General features: G+C 45.4%; 1 protein-coding gene across 2 annotated transcripts in view; it reads left to right on the top strand.

Moving 5' to 3' along the window:
- The window catches only part of MID2 (midline 2), a 151,677-nt gene extending 129,387 nt beyond the window's left edge, over positions 1 to 22,290 (top strand). For both annotated transcript variants that reach the window (XM_070951739.1, XM_070951738.1), the window contains exons 8-9: positions 10,274 to 10,481; positions 21,038 to 22,290. In XM_070951739.1, the coding sequence (XP_070807840.1) occupies positions 10,274 to 10,481; positions 21,038 to 21,440 (611 nt within the window). In that variant the 3' untranslated portion in view covers positions 21,441 to 22,290. The remainder of the gene's footprint in view (positions 1 to 10,273; positions 10,482 to 21,037) is intronic.
- Positions 22,291 to 27,369: the final 5,079 nt, after the last annotated feature.

The raw sequence follows: 27,369 nt of genomic DNA, 5'->3' as shown, positions 1-27,369 counted from the left end.
CTTTGGTTTTGCAAAGTGGGTCATCATTTTAACAGATTACAGATTAACAGAGTTGGAAGGGACCTTGTAGGTCATCTAGTCCAACCCCCCGCCCAAGCAGGAGACCCTACTTTTCTGTACATTGAATTTCATTTTCTTAGATAGGGTCCAGTGTTCAAGTCTGTCAAGATCCATCTGGATCTTGAGCCTATCTTCTAGGGTGTTAGCTATTCCTGCCAGCTTAGTACCATCTGCAAATTTGGTAAGTTCCCCTTCTATTCCCTCATCTAAGTCGTTTATGAAGATATTGAAGAGTACTGCTTAACGCATTGTAAGCTGCCCTGAGTCTCCGGAGAAGGGCGGCATATAAATCGAATCAATCAATCAATCAATCAATCAATCAATCAATCACACTGGGCCTAAGACTGAACCTTGTGGTACTCCACTGCTTACTTCCCTCCATGTAGACGTAGACCCATTAAGGACTACTCATTGCATATGGTTTGTCAGCCAGTTACGAATCGATCTGGTGGTGATGTTATCTATCCCACTTTTTTCTACATTACCAAGTAGTAGGTTGTGGTCTACTTTGTCGAATGCCTTGTTGAATGTTAAGCCATGGTTGGGCACTGCACAGGATCATGACATGTTGTGGAGTGTAGTGGCTCACATGGTTAGGATGCTGGGTTGGAGGTTAGCAAGCCTGCATTTTAGACCTGAGTGCAGCTGCCTGGCCGGTTGAGCTCCTGTCATTTGCTCCAGCTCCCTGATGGGGATATGAAAAGAGTTCTCCACAGGCATTTCCCAGGCAACATTGATGTCTTAAGGTATTATGAATCTCAAGATTCTGGACTGCCATTTTACATTACTGCTAGTCATTGGTCCAGACTGGCTCAATCTTCCTACTTAACCATAGCTGTAGCAATGTTTTCTGAGGAATCTCAAGAAGGTTACATCAGAGAGTATTTTTAAAAAGTCTTATCCTGAATCCATAACACAGGGAAATTTATGTAATATATATTTGCCATTTCTTCACCCCCAGTATCACTTAGCGGTAAAGGTAAAGGTTCCCCTGCACATGTGTGCTAGTTGTTCTTGACTTTAGGGGATGGTGCTCATCTCCGTTTCAAAGCCAAAGAGCCAGCACTGTCTGAAGACGTCTCCATGGTTATGTCGCCGGCATGACTCAACACCAAAGGCTCATGGAACGCTGCTACCTTCCCACCAAAGGTGGTCCATACTTTTCTACTTGCATTTTTTACGTGCTTTCAAACTGCTAGGTTGGCAGAAGCTGGGACAAGTAACGGGAGCTCACCCCGTTACGTGGCACTAGGGATTCGAACCGCTGAACTGCCGACCTTTCGATCGACAAGCTCAGTGTCTTAGCCACTGAGCAACTGCATCCCTCTCAGTATCACTTATTACCACTCTATTCCAGACATCCATCCAATGGGAGAGTAGAGGAGGACTAGAAAGCTTCCTTTGGTGAACATCTCAAAGTTAACCAATCTTAGAGGTCCACTGGATTTGCACTATTTGCATGAGATGAAAGAGATGGGCCAGATGTACGAGATAGGAGAAGGATATTGTATCCAGAAACCTATTATCACAAACCCATTATGGTGGATATTTAGACCCAACTTCATTTGGCCTGTAGAAAGTGGGTTTTAATGGATTCCGGGATCCTTCCCACTTTGATATTTCAATTTTTCCTATCTTCAGTGTTTGACTGGGTGTTTAAAATGATTTATTTCCTCCACCACTTCCATCAGCTCCCTGGAAACCAGAATGCCTGCGAAAATAAAAAGCAAATCCAATTTCTTTTCTTGTGAGTTGAGGAGAACAGCTCGGCTTTGATGAAAATCTTTTCTTTTTTGCGAGGATTTGTGAGGATTTTTAAAAAGGGATGAATGGCTGCCTGGCTGGATAAGCCAAGCCCTGGCAAAAAAAAAAAAAAAAGCCTCTACTTTGGAGGGTATTGACTTGTGTCAATAAATTGCTAGCAAGAAAGGGTTATAGGGGAAAGGAGGGTGTGAGATGGACTGCCCTGTCTGTCACTCAGCCGAATGATTAGGAGGTGGCCCAAGGCTTTGCATTGCACTGGAAGTCCATTTGTTAAATTAATCAAACACCCAATGAACTGTTAGCCAATGCATGTCAAAGAGGGAGCATAAACTGGCAAATAAGATGGGGTGGGGGCTTCTGATTGTACCACCAATTTGTGGTACAATAGTGGGCAAATTTGTGGGCAAATTTTCCCTGTCTTTCATCAAGGAATGTATGATAATACAAGGGTAGTTTTCCATTTGCAATCTTCACATCTGCTGCTGAGTTGCAACCTAGCAGTGGAACTCAGGTTCTCCGGAGGGATTATGGAGATACTTTGGAAAAAAAAGACCTTAAAATCCTAGATTTCATGGTTCTTTCTCTTGGACTAAGGTTTTAGAAGTTATGGGGTGGCTTTTTCAGCAAAGCACATTTTAAAGCAGGATTGTCAGCAAGCCACATGCAATTATCTCCTAAAATGACATTCACGGGGTTTAATTTTTTTTTTTAATGTGTGATATTTTTGAATTCTCACATGAAGTCTCCTTGCAAAATAACATCCAAGGAGAAGTAACTGAGGGGATTGGGAATGTTCGGTCTTATTGGAAGAAATATCCATCTGGTCCAGTTCCATGCTGGAATGAAGACACTGGAAACATGTAGGCTGATTGGAAAGATGGTTTAATGATGAAGCTCAACCTCCAAGCACATGTGATTCTGGGTAGCTGACCACATGGAGTTGAGAGTGAGGGTTTTTTATACCTTCTCTTGGCCTTTGCACTTGAGCTTCCTGTTCCTGTGCAAGAACATGTATTCTATTGGCTGTTGTCAGACTCCCATGGAGCCATGTACAAATCCTAGGAGTCTGTCTGAGCTAAGCTTGGTTGAAGTTTGGCTGATGCAACGAAGGGGTTTGTGTTCTGAAAGGGTGTTGGGTAATTCCCTATTGTGTCTTAATGGCTTTGCCCTGAAGGATAATCCCATCATCCTGGAGCTGAAGGTTTTTTGTGTTTTAGATAGGCTGGCCCAGTCTTTCCTAATGGGCACAAAACAGGAGTGAAATCTACTTACCTTCCCTACCGGTTCGGAAGCGTGTGCGTGCATCACATGCAATTTTGGACCCTCTGCGCATGCGCAAAGCTTTCTGCACACGCGCAGAGGGTAATAAACAAATTATTTCCTGGTTAAAACCAGGAAGTAACAACGTCTGGGAGGTGGGCGGAGCCTCGCACTGCCACCACTACCGGTTCTCCGAACCACCTGCCGCCGTTACCGGTTTGCCTAAACCGGTGCGAACCAGTACCATTTCACCCCTGGCACAAAATATCTGCTGGGGCTATTAAGAAAGTGGGAGTTGCTTTTTAAAAAAAACATGTTTCTCCATTTCTCCCTTTAGGAAATATAATATTCTGCCTTTTTAATATTTCTCAAAATATTTCATTCTCCTAGGAGAAGGGTGGGTGGTAACTTTCTACAGTCTTGAGATAGGAAGGTGAAAGATGGGATATGGTAGCATGTGAAAGAAGTCATCTTGCAGTCCAAAATATGTTCTGTGTGCTCTCATAGTATAGGACAAAGAGTAGAGCCTTAAATTACAGGAAGATTACGGTGCAGTGTTAAGAATGAGTTACCCGGAGCAATGATGGACTCTCTTTCTGTGAACATGTCCAGCTAAAAGCTGGAGAGAGACTTGTGATGAATGGTTTAATGTGGACCCCTGCAGGTCTCAAAGTGTCACCTCCCAACCCTGATTCTCAGGAAACCACCTGAGATTTTGGGGCTGAGATTGCCAAAACCTTGCAATATTTCCCACATGTTAGTTAGGGCAAAAAAATATAGTTAGGATAAAAGGGACGCGGTAGCTCAGTGGCTAAGATGCCAAGCTGGTCGATCGAAAGGTTGGCAGTTAGGAGCTCTGGTGGCTCAGCAGACTAATTAACATCCACTTACATCTGCTGCCTGCAATTACTGCAAGTTCAAATCTCACCAGGCTCAAGATTGACTCAGGCTTCCATCCTTTCTAAGGTAGGTAAAATGAGGACCCAGATTATGGGAGCAATAAACTGACTTTGTATAAATATACAAAAGTATGAAGGCTATTGCTTAACGCATTGTAAGCCACCCTGAGTCTCCGGAGAAAGGCGGCATATAAATCAAATTAAAAAAAATAAAATAAAAAAAAAGTTCAGCGGTTCGAATCCCTAGTGCTGCGTAACGGGGTGAGCTCCCGTTACTTGTCCCGGCTTCTGCCAACCTAGCAGTTAGAAAGCCCGTAAAAAATGCAAGTAGAAAAATAGGGACCACCTTTGGTGGGAAGGGAACAGCGTTCCGTGCGCCTTTGGCGTTGAGTCATGCCAGCCACATGACCATGGAGACGTCTTCGGACAGCGCTGGCTCTTCGGCTTTGAAACGGAGATGAGCATTGCCTTTACCTTTACCTTTACCTTTACCTTTACCTTTACCTTTACCTTTACCTTTACCTTTACCTTTACCTTTACCTTTATAGTTAGCCATCAGTACTACTGAGCAATGTTCCCATCTGTTTGCAAAACGTAGTTTCTCCTGCACTCCAGGCAGCTTCTACCCACAGTTAGAAAATCCGAAATATTATAAAAATGAAATTAAAGGAGTGGGGGCGGGGGAAGAGATAAATAAACATGCAGGAGCTCTCTTGCCCAAAAGCTCCTTCAGAGCCGAGAGCCTGACAGCCTTCCTGAACTCCAACAAAGATGTGCTTTGACAGACTTCAGCTGAGCTCTGCTTCTGCTGGGGAATAACAATTGATTGGTTATGTCATTCCTCTCGCTTCTCAGCACACATGTTCCTGTCAAAGACTGTTCAGAATTTTCCTAAACTTGGTTGAGGCCAACTCCGTAACTCTGCAGAGCTGGAGGGTGAACTTGCTTCGCCGCAGGTTCAGCCAGGTTCATTGTCCCCTGCAGGGTATCCAGAATTGATTTTCAATCCTCGAAGAGGCTCTATTGTTTTTACTGATCAAGCTAGCACAGGGGTCTGCAACCTTAAATACTCAAAGAGCCATTTGGACCCGTTTCCCACAGAAAAGAAAACACCGGGAGCCACAAAACCTGGGTGGGCGTGGCCAACTCAATGTCACTCACTTCCACCAGTCACATGACACCCCCTCCCCCCACCATGCCTACCCAGCCGATCATTAGGGCAGAGAACCAGTTGTTAAAAAACACCAGGAACCACAAAATCCTTTTGACATCTCTCTTTCTCCCCTCTCTTCCTCTTTCTCCCCCTCTCTCCCTCTCTGTATTTCTCTCTGTCTCTCTCTCTCCCCCGATCTCTGTATTTCTCTCTCTCTGCTCTGGCCGCTTCTCCATCTCACACCGTCGCCCTTACCTTCTCAGGCCAGGTGAGGAGTGACTGGGAGGGGAGGGCGAGGGTGGGGCCAGCCAGTGGTGGGATCACCTGACAGCCACAGCAGAGGGCCCAAAGAGCTGCATGCGGCTCTGGAGCTACAGGTTGCGGACCCCTGAGCTAACACAACTTTTTCACAGTCATGCATAGAACTGACTTTCTGGATTGATCCAAAAGCCACCGGCAGATCCTTTGCTGCACAAAAGCTTGGGCCAAATGTGCCCTCATGCATGAGCCAGTTTAAGAGCTAGTGCAGGGATGAAATGCTCTGAAATCTGCTACTGGTTCTCTTTGCTACCGGTTCACTTTGCGCGCACATGCACAGTGTGACCAAATATGCACTTTGTGCTCATGCACACTGCAGGCGCTACCGCACAGCACTGAAAAAGGAGGATTAAGAAGCCTTTTCTAAGATAAATAGAACGGCAGGGTGGGGAACAGCTATGCTGTGCGATTCAAATTCGCTAGAAAGCAGGATTGCCTGCTTTCTAGTGAATATAAATTGTGCACACAGCTGATCATCGGAAATACCGGTTCACCCGAACTGGTAGCATTTTTTTTTACTACCGGTTCGTCCGAACTGGTAGCTTTTATTACTACCAGGTTGGGTGAACTGGTCCAAACTGGTAGCGTTTCACCCCTGGTCTAGTGGTTAAGGCACTAGGCTAGAAATGAAGAGACCATGAATTCTAATCTCAGTTTAGGCCTGAAAACCAGCTTGGGTGACTTTAAGCCAGTTCGTCTCTCTTGGCCCACTCTCTTTGCACTGGTAGACTGGGCTGAAGCCACGCTGGCCCGATCTTTCCTCTTTGCAGTGGGTAGACCGAGCCGAAGCCACGCTGGCCCGATCTTTCCTCTTTGCGCTGGGTAGACCGGGCCGAAACCATATTGTCCTGATCTTTCCTCTTCACATTGGGTAGACCAGGACGGCCCCGCGTGCCGGATCCAACCACATCACGGGCTGGATCTCACTTGCAGGTCTTGAGTTTGACAGCCTTGATCTAGATAAACTGCAAGATTTCTTCCAGTTCTACGATTCTGTGCAAAATTTATCAAGCCTTGTCTTCCTTTCATGGCAGTAGCTGTTTCTATTGCTCCGGGAAATTCATGCTTGAACTATGCCTCTGTTGACTGTCCCCTGGATTACAAATGGCCCTATTGAGTTATTGCCGTTTATGGCCATTAAAGTTTGCCGTGTGGTTGCTTGCAATTATTTAATTACAACCGACACAAATTCTTCCCCCTCCCCTTTCCTCCTTCATTGGGCGAAATAAATCATGGTGCGGCCATGTATTTGGAAAGGATCGTTCTGCAAAAAATAAAATACCGGCAGTGTCCAGCTTTTCGTAAGTGGAAACACAAATCAAATACAGTTTGTTACATCTGTTGACAATGAGCTGCTCAGCTTGTATCGAACATTGCAGAATTGGCTTTCAACGTTCTCTTGATGTCCACGATAAGCTGATTGACAGTGGATTTCAGTTCCCTGTATTTCCTTCTCTCAACAACGATGCAAAGATTCTTGTACCATTGAGAAAACTGAGCAGCACATCTAAGAATTCCTTGCACAGATTATAGATCTATCTGGACTTTGATGATTCAATAGAGCTTGCGCCGTTGATGTAGTTAAGTAGCATCAGAGGATGATGGGCGGCTTAGAGGAGCAAGAGAGGATTCCCCCCCCCCGAGCAACCTCAAGTTTTTCCAGTCTTGGGAATTGTGCACTGTGATGAACGAAGGTTGCATTTCATCGCCATTGCATCGTCAGCGTGGAACAAAACTGATTTTCAGCTTTTGATTGGTGTCTGCAGCCAGAGCCCCATCCATGTGAGCAGGGGCGGGATTCAAAAATTTTAGCAACCGGTTCTCTGCCTGGTTGCTGGGTGGGCGTGGCCAAGGTTTGCGTGGCCTACTCGGGCTCCTGCACTATGGTGGGGGGTGTTTTTGCCCTCCCCAGGCTCCGGAGGCGTTCCTCGAGCCTCAGAAGGGTGAAAACGGCCTCCCCCTGGCTCTAGAGGCCCTCTGGAGGCTGGAAACTGATCCGTTTCCAGACTTCCGGAGCTTCTGGGAGGCCCATTTTTCGCCCTCCCAGAGCCTCCACGCAGGCACTGCACTTACCTGACATCCAAAACAGGCCGTGTGGAGACTCCTGGGAGGGGTGGGGCAGGGTAGGTGGGGCCAGCCAGTCCTTGCAATTACCGGTTCGGTAAACCAGATGTAAAATTAGCATCCGGATGGCCCGAACTGGTCCGAACCGGTTGAATCCCACCTCTGCATGTAAGGAGAAGGCCCTCAAATCCAACCATCCATCAGTGGTGGAAAAAAAGATTCTGAAGCCACGAGGGCATGTTTTCCTATAAAATGTAATAACAGTGTTTTTACTGTGTAAAAACTGGCATTGGCTGTGGCTGTGGGGAGAAAGACTAAACAATATACGGATATTTTCTGCACCTCTATCAGATTATTATACCAGCACTTAAGTGGAGCTAGCTTTCCCCTACAGCATGCCTGAAAAATGCACATTAATGCGAAGAGAGAATAAAGGCTGCACAGAATTAGATTTTGTTATTGTCTTTCCTGCTTCGCAAGATCTTATTCTTCCATTACTGCCTCTTCAAAACGTCACCTGGGTTGTCTTTGAGCTGATCTAAAATACAAGGCACGGCAGTTAATTGGGAAATTAAACCCAGTTTCCAGTGGGACCGTTTCTGCTGAAATCTCAACGGGTTGCTTGCACAGAGTTAAGTTCCTTTTAATTGCGTGTTGCAAGCAAGGATATGTACCAGTTTAGAAACTCATCCGTAGGTGACTTCAGAAACATAAATCTTGGCGTCAGTGTAGTTCTAGCGATGCAGATGACGTGAGAGTTTTCTTGTGCCATGGTGGGTTCTTCTGGAGTAATTTTTTTTTTTTTAATATGCCACAGAATCACATGGAAACATTTTTTCTGGATGGTTTAACACAGTCACTTCCAATCTTTTTGGAGGAATTCAAGTGGGCCTCGATGTCAGGGTTTCAACGGATGCCCTAATTAAATCATGAGCCTTGACCAAGCTTCAAAAGAAACCCAGTCATTTATTAGGAGCTTCATGTTGGCATGTTCCAAGTGACGCCAACTCTGACCCCATGTAATTTACGACCCAATCTTGAGTCTGTTTCTCCCCTTCCCCCAGGGTGTGTCATCAGTCACATTCGGCAACGGAGCAATTTCGCAGGTTGTAGAAATCACTCCCCTCCGGCTGCTGTGGGTAATCCTGGGAGACTGTCTTGAGAGAGATATGTCTGGAATGTGCTTTTGTTTTTGGCTGCCATGCTGCTTCGCCATTTTCCCATCCCCCTTGCCTATAGGGATGCTTTGGAAGTTGACATTGGACTTACAATCATTTGTTTAGTGACTGTTTGAAGTTACAATAGCACTGAAAAAAGTGACTTATGACCGTTTTTCACACTTACAACCGTCGGAGCATCCGCAGGGTCACATGATCGAAATTCAGATACTGGCAGCTGACTCCTATTTATGACAGCTGCAATGTCCCGGGGTCATGTTGATTCCCTTTTATGACTTTCTGACAAAGAAAGTCAATGGGGTAGCCAGATTCACCTAACAACCGTGTTAATAACTTAACAACTGTGGCAAGCAACGTCGTAAAAGGGGGCAAGAGTCACTTAACAATGGTCTTGTTTGGCAATGGAAATTTTGGCCTCAGTTGTGATCATAAGTTGAGGGGCTACCTGTATTTACCCTCGGAATCCGAGGAGAAAATAAAAATAAAAACTGGAAGGTACCGAACAGCAAAATGCTACATTAAGAGCTGTAATTAAAATACAAAAAAGCCAGTGCAGATCCATTTCACATTATAACATAAAACCTGAAGGAATGTCTCCTGAAGGAATTCTAAAGCATCCTGAGAAACAAGGTAGAAAAAGCCAACACAGTTCTAGGCTGCATAAACAGAGGGATAGAATCAAGATCACATGAAATGTGAATACCACTTTATAATGCCTTGGTAAGACCATACTTGGAATACTGCATCCAGTTTTGGTCGCTACGATGTGAAAAAGATGTGGAGACTCTAGAAAGAGTGCAGAGAAGAGCAACAAAGATGATGAGGGGACTGGAGGCTAAAACATATGAAGAGCAATTGCAGGAACTGGGCATGGCTAGTTTAATGAAAAGTAGGACCAGGGGAGACATGATAGCAGTGTTGCGATATCTCAGGGGTTGCCCCAAAGAAGAGGGAATCAAGCTATTCTCCAAATCACCTGAAGGCAGGACAAGAAGCAACGGATGGAAACTAATCAAGGAGAGAAGCAACTTAGAACTAAGGAGAAATTTCCTGACGGTGAGAACAATGAATCAGTGGAACAACTTGCCTCCAGAAATTGTGAATGCTCCAACACTGGAAGTTTTTAAGAAGATGTTGTCAGCCATTTGTCTGAAGTGGTGTAGGGTTTCCTGCCTAAGCAGGGTTGGACTAGAAGACCTCCAAGGTCCCTTCCAACTGTTATTCTATTCTATTCTAAATGAGTGTATTCCTGATGATAGAAAGTAAGCATTAGGAAACTTCCTGCTCATTTAAACCCTTTCCCTCTTGGCTGCAGAAAAATAGTTAACATGGAATTTGTCCAGCTGGACTTCGGTGGTGAGAGCTCGATTCACAGCGCTTATTTATGTAACTCCTATTTTTGTATGTGTTCCATTGGTTTAATTATTACTGTTATTGTCAAGAAATCAGGCTCCTTTAGAGAATTGAAAAAAATGACAAATCATTTGCACAGGAAGCTGGGAAAGTTTTTTCTGGGGGCGGGGGAATAAATTATTTGGATTGGGTTGACTTTTAATCTTGGCTTTCTGTTCCTGCAGGCCAGCCTTTCAAGTTAGACCCTAAAATGGCTCATAAGAAGTTGAAGATTTCCAATGATGGACTTCAGATGGAGAAAGACGAAAGCTCCCTGAAAAAGAGTCACACTCCTGAGAGGTTCAGTGGAACAGGCTGCTACGGGGTGACGGGGAATGTGTTCATTGACAGTGGATGCCATTACTGGGAGGTAACTCTAGGAACCTCCACTTGGTAAGTGGGCCGTGTTGGGTAAGAATGGGCTCCCCTAATGGGTTGTGTGGATAGGTCGAGGTTCTGTATTGTCTCCATTCCCCCAATCATAAAACAAAGATTCATCAAAAGAGTACACAAAACCGGTGCAATGCAAGAGGTTCAAAGTCATCAGTGGTAGATCCAGTGGTACCTCTGTTTTCTATCACCCAAATACAGGGGTGGGCTTCAAAAATTTTAGCAAGGTGTTCTCTGCCCGGTTGCTGGGTGGGTGTGGCCTAGTCGGCCTCCTGCACCGTGGTGGGGAAGGGGGGCATTTTTGCCCTCCCCAGGCTCTGGAGCCTTTCTTCGAGCCTCCGGGAGGGTGAAAACGGCCTCCCCAGGCTCCAGAGGCCATCTGGAGGCCGGAAACGGTCCCGTTTCCAGTCTTCCCAAACTTCCTGAACTTCCGGTAGGCCTGTTTTTCACCCTCCCCGAGCCTCTGCAGGTGCCCTGCACTTACCTGCATCCAAAACAGGCCACGTGGGGACTCCTGGGAGGGGAGGGATGGGCAGGGTCAGCCAGGAGTGGGATTTGGGGGTTCTCCAAACTGCACAGAATCTTAGCTAGAGGTTCTCTCGAACCCCTGAGAACCCCCAGCAGCCCACCCCTGCCCAAATGTTAGAAGAGGGGTCCACAACCTATGAGCCCTAGCCCACTATTGGGCTGTGGCCTATTTGCAACAGGGCCGTGTGAGCAGCAGACCGGTGCACATGCGTGCATCCTGACTCATGTGAGCTGTGGGCAGCCCCACTCACGCAGGTGCCCGCCCTTGCAGCTCCACCCACAATTGAAGCTCTGTGCATGCAGGCACAGGCGCCTGTCTCTGACACAAAGCCACCCCTTCTTCTCCCCTTCCTCCCCCCTGCACCGGGCTGCCAATCCGGAAAGGTTGGGGAATGCTGTGTTAGAAGATACAGTATACTAAATTTGGAGGCGTCCTCAATTGGGCTGTGACCATGAAAGCTGATGGGAGAAAGCATTTGGCTAGCATTTCATGGCCATGGGACTCTTGTTACTTTAGCTGTGCATGATTTGAGTATCAGTGTGATTTTTTTAAAAATGACACCAAACTAGTGGTTAATGGCTCTTCTCATAGCAATGGCTGTCTGTCTGTCTATCTATCTATCTATCTATCTATCTATCTATCTATCTATCTATCTATCATCTATCTAATCCATCCATCCATCCATCCATCCATCCATCCATCCATCCATCCATCCATCCATCTATCTATCTATCTATCTATCTATCTATCTATCTATCTATCTATCTATCTATCTATCTATCATAACTACCCATATTTTTCAGAGAGCTTTTGCTGGTGTTCAACATAATCAATATGTATCTATATCTCTATATGTATCTCTCTCTCACTCTATCTATCCAGCCAGCTATCTATCTATCTATCTATCTATCTATCTATCTATCTATCTATCTATCTATCTATCTATCATCATAACTACCCATTTTTCAGAGAGCTTTTGCTGGTGTTCAACATAATCAATATGTATCTATATCTATATGTATCTCTCTCTTAATCTATCTATCTATCTATCTATCTATCTATCTATCTATCTATCTATCTATCTATCTATCTATCTATCTATCTATCCATCCATCCATCCATCCACCCACCCACCCACCCACCCACCCATCTATCTATCTATCTATCTATCTATCTATCTATCTATCCATCCATCCATCCATCCATCCATCCATCCATCTATCAATCATAACTACCCATATTTTTCAGAGAGCTTTTGCTGGTGTTCAACATAATCAATAAAATTAACATTAAAATCAGAATAAATTAATATTAACACATTTTAAAATTATAAAAATAACATAAAATTTCAAAAATTTCAAATTCCAAGATTGGGGGAGGGGTTAACAGTTGGTAATGTAGATGTGTGTGTATGTGTGTGTGTGTGGGGGGGGAGGTTTCTCATGAGGCCAGACAGCCCCACAGTTGGGGTTTTGGAGGAAAACATCTAGTAGCTATTGAGTCTACTCAGTAATGATGTTTGTATGATGGGTTTAGTCATGATAAACCAAATTAACTCTACACTAGGCTAAAATAGAGTTGGCTACTTTGTGGTTCAGTATGTGGTGTAAATAACCCTTGAGAAATGACATAGCATTTATACAGTAGATACCTGCAGAGCCAGATTATTTCAGGACCACGGACAGCTCTTTGCATGAAAGGGTATGTTACTGTAGTTTAACTTTGAAAAAGCTGTTGTTTGTGTTGGCCTTTGACCACAAAGGTCTCAAGGAAACTGGAGGCTCTTTAACTCCTTACCTGCTGGCTGCTAGTTCAGGATAAAAGCTGTGCCCCTTTCTGAAGTCTTAAACTTTGCCAAAATTAAACATGAAATATTTAAACATCTAAAATATCTAAAAAATGTGAAGAACGATTGCAGGAATTAGATATGTCTAACCTAATGAAAAGAAGAACCAGGGGTGACATAATAGCAGTGGTCCAATTTTTGAAGGGATGCCACAAAGAAGAGGAAGTCAACCTATTCTCCAAAGCACCAGAAGGTAGAACAAGAAGCAAAACTAATCAAGGAAAGAACCAATGTAGGACAAAGAAGGAATTTCCTAATTGTTGAGAACAATTAATCAGTGGAATGACTTGCCTCCAGAAGTTGTGGGTCTCCAACACTGGAGGTTTGAAGAAGACACTGGACAACCATTTGTCTGAAATGGTATAAGGTTTCCTGCTTGAGCAAGAGGTTGGACTAGAAGACCTCCAAAGTCCCTTCCATCTCTGTTATTTTGTTGTGAAAGTGGCATACTTGGAATCTAAACTGTTTAATAACAGGATGGCTGTGCCTGGAAGCTAGATGATACAACAGGAAGTGCTGTTGAGCTCTTCTCTTGAATTGGGCAACCTAGAGCTCATTTTCCTGTAGGCCTTTTCTGGGCTCTGGAATTTAAGGATAGTTCACCACCACCTTTTGTTAGCCAATATCCTCTTAAAGGTAAAGGTAAAGGTTCCCCTCACCAGTGGTGGGTTGCCCCTGGTTCTCACCGGTTCTATAGAACCAGTAGTAAAACCGGCGGGAGGCTCCGCTCACTGACCCCGACGTCATCAAAATGCTACTGCACATGCGCAGAAGCTTCTGCGCTTGTGCAGAAGAGCGCGAACCGGCCGTGCTGCAGACCGGTAGTAAAGGTAAGTAGAACCCACCCCTGCTCCTCGCACATATGTGCTAGTCATTCCCGACTCTAGGGGGCGGTGCTAATCTCAGTTTCAAAGCCGAAGAGCCAGCTTTGTCCGAAGACATCTCCATGGTCATGTGGACAGCATGACTCAACACCAAAGGTGTGCAGAACGCTGCTACCTTCCCACCAAAGGCGGTCCCTATTTTTTCTACTTGCATTTTTTACGTGCTTTCGAACTGCTAGGTTGGCTGAAGCTGGGATGAGTAACGGGAGCTCGCCCCGTTACGCGGCACTAGGGATTCGAACCGCTGAACTGCCAACCTTTCGATCGACAAGCTCAGCGACTTAGCCACTGAGCCACCGTGTCCCTATCCCCTTACAGAGTTTTTAAGGGGAAAAGGAAGCTATTGAACCCTTGTCCTGTAGAGTAACAGGAAGAATCTGTCCCACATGCACCGCCACAGAATTAGAGATTTCACTGCTAAGTAGTTTTTCAGGAAGAGCTGCTCTCTCTATTTATTTTATTCTTTTTTTTTTTTTTGGAAACTTGTGTTTCTCTGAGAGCCATTTCCATTCAGCCTCTTCCGCTGGAGGGCTTCATTTTAAAGATACGCACTGGCAGCAGCACACGGCACTGTGTGCAGTGTGTACTCTTCGCAAGGTTCATGAGCAATGCACCCACTCTCTCTGCGCTGCAGGGAAAGAGGGCAGGAATAATTGAGCTGGGCTACGGCTGCGATTCAAAGCAGCCCTCAGGCGTGTGTCATACAGAAATGCACTGATCAAAGGCACAGCGGGGACCTGCGGCTTTCGGTGGTTGCAATTGAAATGTCATCAGCCTTCCCCTCCCCATCTCCTGCGTGCAGTAGCTGTGGTTGCCCTTCTCTAAGCCAATCTCCATTCTTCTTTTGTCTTCCTCCCACAAAGCCATGGACTTCAGATTAAAGGGAAGGCCGTTTTGGGAGCCCACAGAGTCGGGAAGTTATTTCAAATCAGGTGTCCGTGAAAATACTTTATCAGTTCCTCGGGTCTTTCATTATGTTTTCACCGTGTTATTAGGAAGATTAGTCTCTTTCATTGGAAGAGCGGAGTGGCGGATCAAAGGTTGAGCTACTTTGCTTTGCAAAACAAAGCTTAGAAAGGACTCGATAAACACAAAACTTTGACTAAATGCCGAGAAGTGGTAACTCCATTTTTTGCGGTGAACTTCTTTTAAAAAAACAACAACAGGTCTTTGGGATTCTTTTTGGACATTCAGGGCTTGCTATCCTCTTGTTACTGTAGTAGTAGTTGTAACTATGGTTGTTGTTGTTGTTGTACAACAATTGTTGTAACTATTACTAATAGTAGTAATTAGTTGTAACTAATTATTACTATTACTGTAGTAATAGTTGCAACAGTAGTTGTACAGTAATACAACTACTCCTGTAGTTATAGTTGTAACTCATGTTTCTGCTAGTAACAGTAGCAACTACCTGTTACAACTTGTAACAGGTAGTCCTCGACTTACAACTCCAATTGAACCCACAATTTCAGTTGCTAAGCAAGAAAAATGTTAAGTGAATTCTGCCCCATTTTACGACCTTTCTGGCCACAGTTGTTAAGCGAATCACTGCAATTAGCCTGGCTAGGTGGCTCAGTGGCTAAGACACTGAGCTTGTCCAGCAGAGAGGTCAGCAGTTTGGCGGTTCGAATCCCTAGTATAGGTCTCCTGCGTGAGCAGGGGGTTGGACTAGATGACCTCCAAGGTCCCATTCAACTTTGTCACCGTTAAACCTGTCAAATTGTTAAGTTAGTATCATAATTGTTGAGTGAAGTGGGCTTCCCCCATTGACTGTTTGTCAGAAGGTCACAAAACGGGAGCATGTGACGCTGCCAAGTGTCTGAATTTTGATCATGTGACTGTGGGGATGCTGCAACGGTCGTAAGTGTGAACATTGGTCGTAAGTGATTTTGCTCAATGCTTTGTTGTAACTTTGAACAGTCACTAAATGGATGGTTGTATGTCAAGAACTCCCTGTATTATAACAAGCATTGGCCAAGCTGCAAACTTGCCATTGCAAGTAAGGAGACAAAGAAGCAAAATAATAGGACACCCAAGGGGAAAAAACAGATGGAAAGATGGAAGAGAAAACAAGTCTAGATATGAATTCTTATCTTGATCAGCTGGAATCAAAAGCCGGTCAATTAAATAAATGGCGAATAGCTAGTTCAGTGATGGCGAACCTTTTCGGCACCAAGTGCCCAAACCAGAATGTGCGTGCATGCTGTGCATGTGCTCATGTGCACATGCTGGAGCGCCGGAAACCTGAAGACCAACTGGCTGGCACGCACATGCTTATTTTTGTTGTGGCCCGTCAGTGGCCTGTGCAGATTGTAGCTGATTCTGACAGTGAGGAGGCTGGTGTGGTGCTGCGCCACCAGCCTGTGCAGCTGGCACTCAAGTCGGACAGTGAGAAGGCTGGAGAAGATGTGATGCTGGAGGCAGGGATTCAGCCAGGGCCTTCAGAACCTCCAGAAGCTCCTTTAAGTGAAGAGGACGAAGAGGAGGAGCCTCTTCTTGATGCACGGGCATGCAGAGCTGCCAAAAGGCAGAAGTGGCTCCTCAGGAGGGGGTCTCCTCGAGAGTAAGGCTTGGGGCTAATTGGCCACTTCCTTAGCCTATTTAAGGAGGAATGCCAACTGAAGCAAGTTGTAGGGAACAACTTTAGTTCACTCTCCTTCGCGTCTGGATTCTCTGCAAAATTGTTTCTGGGCTTTCTGCCAACCTTCGTGAGATTGTGATTACTTTATCTTTGGTTTCTTGTAGGCTGTTAAGAAAGTTTATTAACAGTCTTTGTTTTGAAAAAGACTGAGTTATTTTAGTAAATTTAAGTTTTGTACAAACTTTGTGTGTCCCGTAGCTGGGACAGAACAGTTTTTTGGCCGATTTTGGCTGTTTTCCAGGCCGTTTTCCAGGCCATTTTTCAGTCCTTTTTCTGGCGTTCTGGCACCCACAAAGACCAGCTGGTCAGTGCGCTGAAAACCAGAAGAGCATTTGGCAACGGCACGCTTGCCCACAGAGAGGGCTCTGTGCGCCACCTCTGACATGCATGCCATAGGTTCGCCATCACAGAGCTAGTTGATTGATTGAAAAGAGTCCAAAATGGCCAGTTTCTCAGCTATGATGATCAATATACTGTAATCATGTCGGCCCTTGTTTCTCCCTGCTGAACAACCTTTTGCAATTAGATAATCGAGAGCGGTCTTGGGAAGCTGATATCTTTACACAAGGAGTGTTACAGCTCTGTGTATTTGGTACACTTCAGAGTAGACTCCCCCCCCGCCCCCCGATTGTAACAGTTCGTCAGAGACCTGCCCCTTGAGAAGAGTTCTAGGGTAGAACTGCCTTGCAAATTTGTATTTCCTCGTAAGATTTTTCACTTGGACAAGGAACTCCAGTTCCTTCCTATAATGTCGACCATGTAAATTCTCTTATTGTACTCTGAACAAACATGTCCTAAGGACAGTATTTAAAACAAAGGCCCTTGCCAGCATCGTTAGTCATCTTATTTTCTTCCATATGTAGCAAAGTTAGAAACTACAGGGGAATCTATGATTGTTAGATTTTATGGATCATAACCCTCACCTTGAAAGGAATCCTGGAGGCAGATTTAAGAAGACAAATAGACAGTGTCCCAGGATAATGTTGCAGGATCCAATCTGGGTCGAACACCAGGACTTGGAAAACTCTTCCAAGTTTTCGCACTTATCCTGGAGCCTGTCCTTAGGTTTGGGCTCCTGCACACATTACGATCAGCGGTGAAATCTTCTGAAGTCTGTTACCGGTTCTATGAGTCTGGTACCGAGCGCGTGCCCGTGCAGTGCTAAAAAAGGAACATTTTGAAGCCTTCAGAGTCTGCAAAAATAAGTAGAACAGCGAGGGGGGGAGAATTTGCTGTGCCACGTGATTTAGATTAGCTAGAAAGCAGGAAATCCGATGATTCTAGCTAATATAAATCGCATGTCACAGCTGATCATCACCCAGCTGATCATCGGAAATACCAGTTCCACCGAACCGGTAGCATTTTTTTACTACCGGTTCGTAGGCCAGGGGTGTCAAATTCAATTTCATTGAGGGCCGTATCAGGGCTGTGGTTGACCTCGGGGGGGCCAGGCAGGCGTGGCTTACTAGGTGGGCATGGCCAGCTTGACACCACTCCCTAAACTTCTGGCATGTTTTCTCTTCATATGGGTAGATCTGGCTGAAGCCGTGCTGGCCCGATGTTTCCTCTTCGCACTGGATAGACCGGACCGAAGCCGCATTGGGTAGACCGGGCCAAAGCGTTGCGGGCCGGCCCCTTACATTTTCCAGGACAGCCCCATGGGCCAGATCCGACCACATTGCGGCCCGGATCAGACCCGCTGGCCTTGCATTTGACACCCCTGTCATAGACTCTCCGTTATAGAAATTCAACCTTTTTCTGCTTCACCTGATGTATGCAGTGGATGAGAAAGGTGGGAGGAGCTTCTGTGCTGGGGGATGGGGAGCCTGTAAAGAAAGACCCAACTTAGCAAAGCAAAAGCTAAAGAGAGCAAAATGCACCATCGTAATAGCTGGACTGTGAAATAGGAGAACACACTTCACCGTTCTCCCATCATTTGCATTTGACGCAGCATGAAATTAAGAATTCTACACACCTGCTTTAACAACAACCAGAGGTTGATGGGCATAGCTGGGCAATTACTTTTTTGTGATGGGAGAATTCTCTGCCCTCCTTCCCTCCCACTCCCCCTACCACACACTTACACACACATAGACACACCTCTAATTCTGTATGTGCATAGAAAACCATACTTCATTTGGTTTGATCGATGTAGAAATTCCCACGGCGTCTTGCCAAACATTACAGGGAGGGCAGAATTAACGCAGCTAATTTTGAAGCTGCCCGCCCAACATAAAAAGGCTGTAGAATGAGAAACACAAAGCCACACAAAAATTGTGTTGGGTACTTTAAAAATCTGGGGGAAGTAAATGTAGGTTTTGCTTCCACGATTTATTGGATTTGGTCGTTTTTACTTCCATAAAGTGAGGGTGTCAGCGTTCCAAGTAATGCACCCATTGAAAGCACAACTCCGAGGCAGGTAGAGTCCTCAAAGAATAATTTATTGGATACATCATGTTGGCACAGCTGGTGAAAACTGACTCTGAAAGCTGTTTGCACCTACTGTATTTTTTGGACTATAAGACGCACACACATACCCCAAAAAAGTAGGTGGAAATGTCAGTGTGTTTTATAGACCGAATACGGCCCTGTTTTTGGCCTCCTGAAAAAAAACCCCACGCGTCCTGTTTTCACCAAAAACGGGCCCATTTTTTACAAAAATGGGACATGCGGAGGGTTTTCGAGGCCTGCAGAGTGCTCCTGGGGGCTGGGGAGGGCAAAAATGGGACTTGTGGGGGGTTCAGCAGGCCAAAAATGGGCCTGTTTTTGCAAAAACGGAACCTGCAGAGGGTTTTGGAGACTGGCAGAGTGCTCCTGGGGGCTGGAGAGAGCAAAAACCGGACGCATGGAGGCCAAAAAAATTTTTTTTCTTGTTTTCCTCTTCGAAATCTAGATGCATCTTATAGTCCGAAAAATATGGTAACTACAAAATGAAAGTTCCTCTTTTCCCCCTCCCCAGGCATCAGTCACATTGTCCAATACAGTTGCCTGCCGGTGGCATGGTTACTCTACTCCTCTTCCCCGCCACCTGTTGAAATGTTCTTGGTTCCCACAGGAAAACATTCTATTTTGACTACAAAACCCCAGCTGTCTATTCCCCACCCCTCTTCCCTCTGTTAAAATGGCCTCAGCCAGGTTTGCTTCAGGGTTGACAGAGGGTGGATGTTCCTCACTATGATCTGCAAAATAATTCTGTGAGCGAGAGACTCAACTCAAAGAAACAGCAGCGAGCATAGAGGCAGCTGAGAGCGAGTTTGATGTAGTGGCTAAAAGCACCGGACTAGAAACTGGGAGACAGGGAATTCTAGTTCCTCCTTGGGCATGAATCTAGCTGGGTGACTCAGGGTCAGTCCTTCCCTATCAACCCTGGGAAGAAGAAGGCAAAGGCACACTACTTCTGCTTAACAAACTGCATGGAGTGCTCTGTTTAGTTGCCAGGAGCCAAGGCTGACATGAAGGCACATTAAAATAAAGTTGGTTAAGGTGTGGTCTAGTTGAGTGAAGTTTGAACCCTGTGGACATCCAAAATTTAAGTCACTCTATCAGACTATTGAAAGGATGCTGTCTTTTGTGTCAGGCTCAAACACCGGGATGAGGAAATGAAATATAGAATTCTTTATAGAATAAAATACAATTCTATATTGGCCAAGTGTGATTGGACACACAAGGAATTTGTCTTTGGTGTATATGCTCTCAGTGTACATAAAAAGAGAAGATACATTCATCAAGAATCATAAGGTACAACACTTAGTGATAGTCAAGGTTACTAATAAGCTATCAAATCGTACTAGGAAACAAATAAAAACAATATAAATTGAAAGATACAAGAAACATGGTTATAATAATAAGTGGGAAGAGATAGATACTAGTAAGGAAGAGAAGAATAATAGTAATACAGTCTTAGTAAATTATTTAACAGTGTTTTGGGAATTAGTTGTTAAGCAGAGTGATCGCATTCGGGAAAAAACTGTCCTTGTGTCTAGTTGTTCTGGTGTGTAGTGCCCTATAGTGTCATTTTGAGGGTAGAAGTTGAAACAATTTATGTCCAGGATGCGAGGGGTCTGTAGATATTTTCACAGCCCTCTTTTTGACTCGTGCAGTATACAGGTACTCAATGGAAGGCAGGTTGGTAGCTATTGTTTTTTCTGCAGTTCTAATTATCCTCTGAAGTCTGTGTCTGTCTTGTTGGATTGCAGAGCCAAACCAGACAGTTATGGAGGTGCAAATGACAGATTCAATAATTCCTCTGTAGAACTGGATCAGCAGTTGATATATATTTATATAATGTAATATATGATATATAGCAGCTGATATATATTTATATTGATCATATTGATATATATTTAAATAAATAAGATTTGAGTCCAATCATTTATTTGCTTGTACCTAATGGACAGAATCTTGCCAGACTAAAGCAATCATCTTCTAACCTATTAGATATATCCTGAGAAATTCTAGTGTGGGTACCCTAAACTTTCTTCCCTTTGCCGCATCCAGTTTGGGACTGCATATTCTCTTGATCTGGGCCTTCTTTCTGGGAAGGCTCTGAGTTGGCCACATCCTCCCCCTCTGCTAATGCAGATGTAATTCTATTACATTTTTGCCTCATTTCAGCTGATCTCCTGTAAATGACTCTTGGTCCCCTTCCTGTTTTCCCAGGTACGCCATCGGCATTGCCTACAAATCAGCCCCTAAGAACGAGTGGGTCGGCAAGAACTCCTCCTCTTGGGTTTTCTCCCGCTGCAACAACAGCTTTGTCGTGCGGCATAACAACAAGGAGATGCTGCTTGATGTCCATCCCCAGATGAAGCGCTTGGGCGTCCTCCTGGACTACGACAACAATGTCTTCTCCTTCTACGACCCTGCCAACTCGCTCCATCTCCATACGTTTGAGATTGCTTTCATCCTGCCTGTCTGCCCTACCTTTACCATTTGGAACAAATCATTAATGGTGGTAACGGGTCTTCCTGCTCCAGACTTTATAGACTACCCGGAACAGCAGGAATGTAACTGCCGGCCTCAAGAGTCCCCGTATGTATCAGGAATGAAAACCTGCCATTGAGGACCCAAGAAGTCCTGTCTTGCCAGCCAAGTCTCTGGAGCAACTGTTGCAACTTAGATGGGGCAATGACCTCATGTGTGTTTTGGAGGCAGCTGGCGGCTTGCAAGTCTCTCTCTCGTTTACTGAAAGTCCACCGCTCGTGGTGCATCGCTCGTGGTGCATCGGTGTGGGTGGCATTTCATGGACCGGATTTTTAATATTTTATTTTATTTTTATTTTTATTTTGATAGCACTACTGAATTGTCTCCAATGGAGTTGGCATGTCTTGTTTGTTCCTGACAAGAGGAAGGGGGTACCATGGCAGGGTATGGAGATGGATCGTGCCATCTCAGCTGCATGGGAATCCAAAGTGCAACATGGGTTTTGTTTTGTAAAACAGACAGAGGAGTCTGAGGGGGAGGGGACGCCATCAGGTCTCTTAAGCTATCATTTGGGGGAGAATCGGAACCAAACAAAGTTGGAACCCAAGCCATTGCCTAGAAAATACAGGTCTGGGTCCCCTATTACCGCATAACAATTGTACATGGGGGAGAGGGGGCAACATGAATTTAGCACTCTGCAAATATTCCTCTTGCACATTAACAGATATATGGAAAAGGGAGTTAGCCAATAGGAAATGGCCCTTTCTCAAAGCCCAATATCCCCAAATTTTGTCATCGGCCATATTCCTTCCAAATCATATATACTCCAGCACAGTGGCTCTAAACAAGGATTGGCCCATATAGACTTCTGCATGTAGGTCATTCCCCTTGGCTGATGTTAACACTGAACATGTAAAATGAGGAGATGCATGAGGAGAGCGTCTGGTGCTCCATAAGCGCAGTCCGCTTTCTTCCAAACCCGGTCTGAATGAAAGGAGATGAGATCCATATAGACCTATTCTATGCACCCAGCGTGAAGATGTCACAAAAGCTTGGCTAACTGAAGCTTTGTTTGTGCACTTTTACACACAGTGGGAGCTCATTGCTGCTAGCAGATTAGCTGTTCTTCCTACCCAGAAGCGCCTTCTGGGCAGCGAATTTTGTAAACAAGTGGAAAGCCCAAGGGCTGTAAGGAATGTATTTTATTCAGAAATGGGTGATGTGGTGCTGGCCTAAAAGTTAGAATAACTTCAGGCTTTGGAAATGCAACAGATTCACTTCCTTAGGTCATAGATTTTATTAGAGGAAAAGAGGCCAGTATCCAACCCAACCTAATTCAATCCAACCCAACCCCAATCCCAATCCCAACCCAACCCAATGTAACTCAACCCAAGCCCAACCCAACTCAACCCAACCCAACCCCAACTCTACCCAATCCAACCCAACCCAACCCAAACCCAACCCAACTCAACCCAACCCAACCCCAACCCAACTCAACCCAACTCAACCCAACCCAACCCAACCCAACCCAACCCAACCCAACCCAACCCAACCCAACCCAACCCAACCCAATGCAGGAAATGTAAGAGGAGGGATTTCAGTTTAGGACAATCTTGGAACCAACAATTTATTTGGTAAAGTTAGCATCCCAGACTGGTGGTATCCAAAAGGATTCTTCCATTCTATTTGCTGGTGTTCCATTTGTCCCATCATTTGATCTGAGGTTGATTGTCCTTCCTTTTCCTGGGACAAGGCATCCTTGTTGCTTCCTCTTCTAGAACTTCCCATCCTAGTGGAAGCAAGTCAGCTGATTCAGTTATATCCCAGGAAGGGCAGACTAAACTTCAGCCTTTTGGAAAGGAGGTGCGGGGGGGACATTGCAAGGGTCCAAGATGCATACAGGAAACCTCCCAGAGACGTGACACTTCAGTTTGGCCTTTAATTGAACCCTATCCCACTAAACTGTTAAATATTGCACTGTAGAACATAGGCCGTTTTAACTGCTGATTTTCTTGGCATGGCTTGGATACCTGAAATGACAGGCTTCCCATGGAATGCCCGCTGGCGATGTAGGAAAAGATGGGAACTGGAGTCCTCTAACTGTCTACCCCAGACCCGGGGAAAGCTGTTTTAGATTGCAGCCCATTGCTAGAAAAGTCACACCAGACCATTTGGTGTCTGGTGACAAAGTGGCCCTAAAACTGCCCTATGGAAGAAAGCTTGAAATGTCTTGGTTTTCTTCTTGATTCAGTATGCTCAACATTTGGGCATTTTCTTCCTTGGGGGGGGGAACGTGGTTCCTGTTGCTTTGGGGTGGGGTGGGGGGGTTTCAACGAAAAACATTGGAGAGCATGATATTATTCAGGTTTGTATTGTGCTTGACCCTCAGGTCCTGTCCTACGATGCAGGGAGAAGTTCATTGAGATGTTGGCAGATCAAATGTAATGCCTTTGGAAGTTTTCGGGGGGAAGCCATTGTTACAAAGAAGTAGCCATCATACCACAGTATTTGATGTTCTGTATCTATGGGCGGGTGCCCTACAGCGTTTCCTCTACAGCAGGACTGTCAAACTCAAGGCCCTGAGGGCCGCATCCGGCCTACAATGTAGTCAAATCTGGCCTGCAGGGCCATCCTGGAAAATGTAAGGGGCCGGCCTGTGTTCGCTTTGGCCTGGTCTACCCCAGTGGTGAAATGTAAAATTTGTTACTACCGGTTCTGTGAGCATGGCTTGGGAGGGGGGGGGGGTTAATATGACTGAGTGGGCTTGGCCAACTTTTTTTTTTTTTTTTTACTTTTGAAATCATTCTTTCTACAACCTCTTTGGCATTTTTGTAAAAAAAAATGCTTTAAAAGCCTCTGATGATCCCAGCTGACTTGCCTGATCGGCAGAGGCTTTTTTTCCTTTTAAAAACATTTTTTCTGTAACCTCTTCGGCCGGAGAGGTTGTAGAAAAAATGCTTTTAAAAGCCTCTGATGATCCCAGCTGACTTGCCTGATCGGCAGAGGCTTTTTTTCCTTTTAAAAACATTTTTTCTATAACCTCTTCGGCCGAAGAGGTTGTAGAAAAAATGCTTTTAAAAGCCTCTGATGATCCCAGCTGAGCCGCACAATCATCAGAGGCTTTTTTTTTTACTTTTAAAAGCATTTTTTCGGCCAAAGAGGTTGTAGAAAAAATGCTTTTAAAAATAATTTTAAAAAAGCCTCTGATGATTGAGCAGCTCAGCTGGGCAATGGAGAGGGCAGGGATTTTTGCTACCGGTTCTCCGAACCACCTGCCTCCATCGCTACCGGATTGGGCGAACCGGTCCGAATTGGGAGCATTTCACCCCTGGTCTACCCGTATCACTTTGGCCCAGTCTATTTGGGTCGCTTCGGCCCAGTCTTCCCAACATGAGGAGGAAACATTGGGTCAAGGTGGCTTCGGCCCCAGTGCAAAGAGGAAACATACCAGCAGTTTGGGGAGTGGTGTCATGCTGGTCACGCCCACCCAGTTGGCCACGCCCCATGAGTGGCATCAAGCTGGCCATGCCCACCCAGTTGGCCATACTCAGTCAGCCATACCTGTCCCCCACCAAGGTCAACCACAGCCCCGATGCGGCCCTCCATGAAATTGAGTTTGACACCCCTTGCTCTACAGCAACTGTCAAGACTTTTATGATTGCTGCTAAACTTGTCACTCCTCAACCTGTAAGGTCAGCTACAAAGATGGATTTCCTTCAAGTTGCATGACTGAAATGGCTCGTTTTAGCGGGAGGGTTGTTTTTGTTTTTGTTTTTAAAATTTGGGTCAGTTCCAAAAGCGTGACCTGGAATAAACGCGAGGGCACCCTCACCAACCGATGAGCTCGTGCCCAAATATCAGCGTCCGAGATCACTGCGATGTGGTAGTGGTGTTCCTGTTTGTATTTCCAGCCAACTTCAGGGTGCATCATTGCACAGAATTCAATCGCCCGTCATAAACCCTCTGAGAATCTCAGCCATCGTTTTAAAAAAAGCAAGCAAACGGAAGCAGCCTAGATCGCTAGCTTTTCTTTACGGTTACAGAGAGACTGAAAATTGTAGAAGCAAAGGCCTCTTCAGAAGGCCCCGCAATTAAAAGTTGGAAAAATAGGAGCTCTTCATGATTTTCCTTCCTCTGACGCACAAGACTCAACTGGGTCCTGTACCCATAATAACCTCTTCTTGTCCCCTTCTATCTCCAATCCTGATCTCTCACCGTTTCTGTTTCGTAAGAACCTCCTGCCTCCCTTCCACAGGGCTCTGCCACAGGGCTCCGATTCAACCAGTTAGAGATGCAAGGTGGGACATGATGCGAGATGAAAAATAGGACCGCGATGTATTCTGAGGATTCGCTCTCATTTCAGAAGGCAGTTTCTTGATGTTGCGTGGGAGGGGGAATGATATTCCTACAGCACAGAGAGACACTGAACAAGTTTCATTGTTCGATTTTCATTGGTTTGTCATAGATGCCTTCTTCTGTAGCATTTAAATCCTTTCACTCCTTCCCTGCACTTTTCTTATTTTTTCCCTTTCCCTTTCCTTCCATTACCTTACCTTACCTCCCTTTTTCCCTTTTCCTTTCCCTTCCCTTTTCCTTCCCTTCCCACCCTTTCCCCCTTCCCTTCCTTTCCCTTCCCTTTTCCCTTTTCCTTTCCCTTTCCCTTTCCCTTTCCCTTCCCTCCCTCCCTCCTATGAAAACTACCTCATTGCACACACTTCCAGATGGAGATAAAACAGGGAGCTTAGATTATGATTAGGGATTGATGCTTTCTAGGCATTATGGGATTCAGTGCCCATAAACCTAAACCCCAGGGATTATGGGGATGGCATCCCAAAATATTGGAAGGGCCTCAGGCCTCCTTCTTCCAATGGGGAAGAACTGCCAGCTGCCCTCCTCATCTAGAGAACCGGGCAGCAACTCTTTTGGTTTTCCTGTTTCTGAAATGCTGCTCTACCAGGTATGTCAGCTTGGCAATATTCTGTCCCATCACCTGTGCTTCTATTTCCCCATACACCCCCCCTCCCAGTCCTTCTACAAGCATATCATCCTCCAGGCAGCTGGGCCTGGAAGGACATCATGTAGTCCTAAAGGCCAGAATTAAAGAGGCAAAACGAGGAATTAAGAATTGCCCTTTTCTTTTCGAATCTGTCTGGCCTGGCTTGTCTCAAGATACAACAAATGTCTACCAAAAAAATAGGGGGGGGGGGTGTCTGGAGGCAAAAGCTGGAGCTTGTCCGTGGGTTAGAATGATGTTTGAGAAGTCTGATGAGTCCAGGTTTAAATGACGTGCCAAGAAATGAGGGGTTGTTTGGAAGAGAATGGGATGAAGTCTGTTTAGAGAGCCATGGTGTATTCTGCTAAACTTTTATGAGCTGAATAAATATTATGCAGCATGAAGTCTCTCCAGGCATTGACCTTAATGAAGGGAGAGTGAGGCATTTTTCCCCTTCCAGGGGTTTATAGGACAGCTGCTTCTATCCCTTTCTCTGATCTGACATCTCCAGACAGTGTCCTCACATCACCCTATGCAACCAGCCAGGCCTATCTCGTATTATCTGTTTCCTCCCCTTCCCCTTGCGTTGACCTCTGATTCCAGCCGGCAGAAGTTTGTGCCAGGCCTCCAGCCATCCTCTCGTTCCTTCCACTTGTCACATTGTCCTGACTGTCTGGGCTGCTTCAAGGGATTTTCTCCTTTCAACTTTCTGTAGAAAGTCGGAGTGCGCTGTGGTGGCACAGTGGTTAGAGTGCAGTATTGCAGGCTACTTCTGCTGATCACCGACTGCCAGCAGTTTGGCAGATCGCATCTCACCAGGCTCAAGGTTGACTCAGCCTTCCATCCTTCCGAGGTCGATAAAATAATGACCCAGATTGTTGGGGGCCATAGGTTGACTCTGTAAACCGCTTAGAGAGGGATGTAAAAGCACTGTGAAGTGGTACTGTATATAAGTCTAAGTTCTATTGCTATAGTTAACTCTGCCCACTGCCAACAATTCGATCCTGACCAGCTCAAGGTTGACTCAGCCTTCCATCATTCCGAGATGGGTAAAATGAGGACCCAAATTGTTGAG

Source organism: Pituophis catenifer, unplaced genomic scaffold (genome assembly GCF_029215685.1).
Source record: "Pituophis catenifer annectens isolate HBS135680 unplaced genomic scaffold, rPitCat1.0.hap2 SCAF_11, whole genome shotgun sequence".
NCBI classification, from domain to species: domain Eukaryota; kingdom Metazoa; phylum Chordata; class Lepidosauria; order Squamata; family Colubridae; genus Pituophis; species Pituophis catenifer.
Note: the sequence above shows the minus strand (reverse complement) of the source record. Positions and strands in the feature narration are given on the sequence as shown.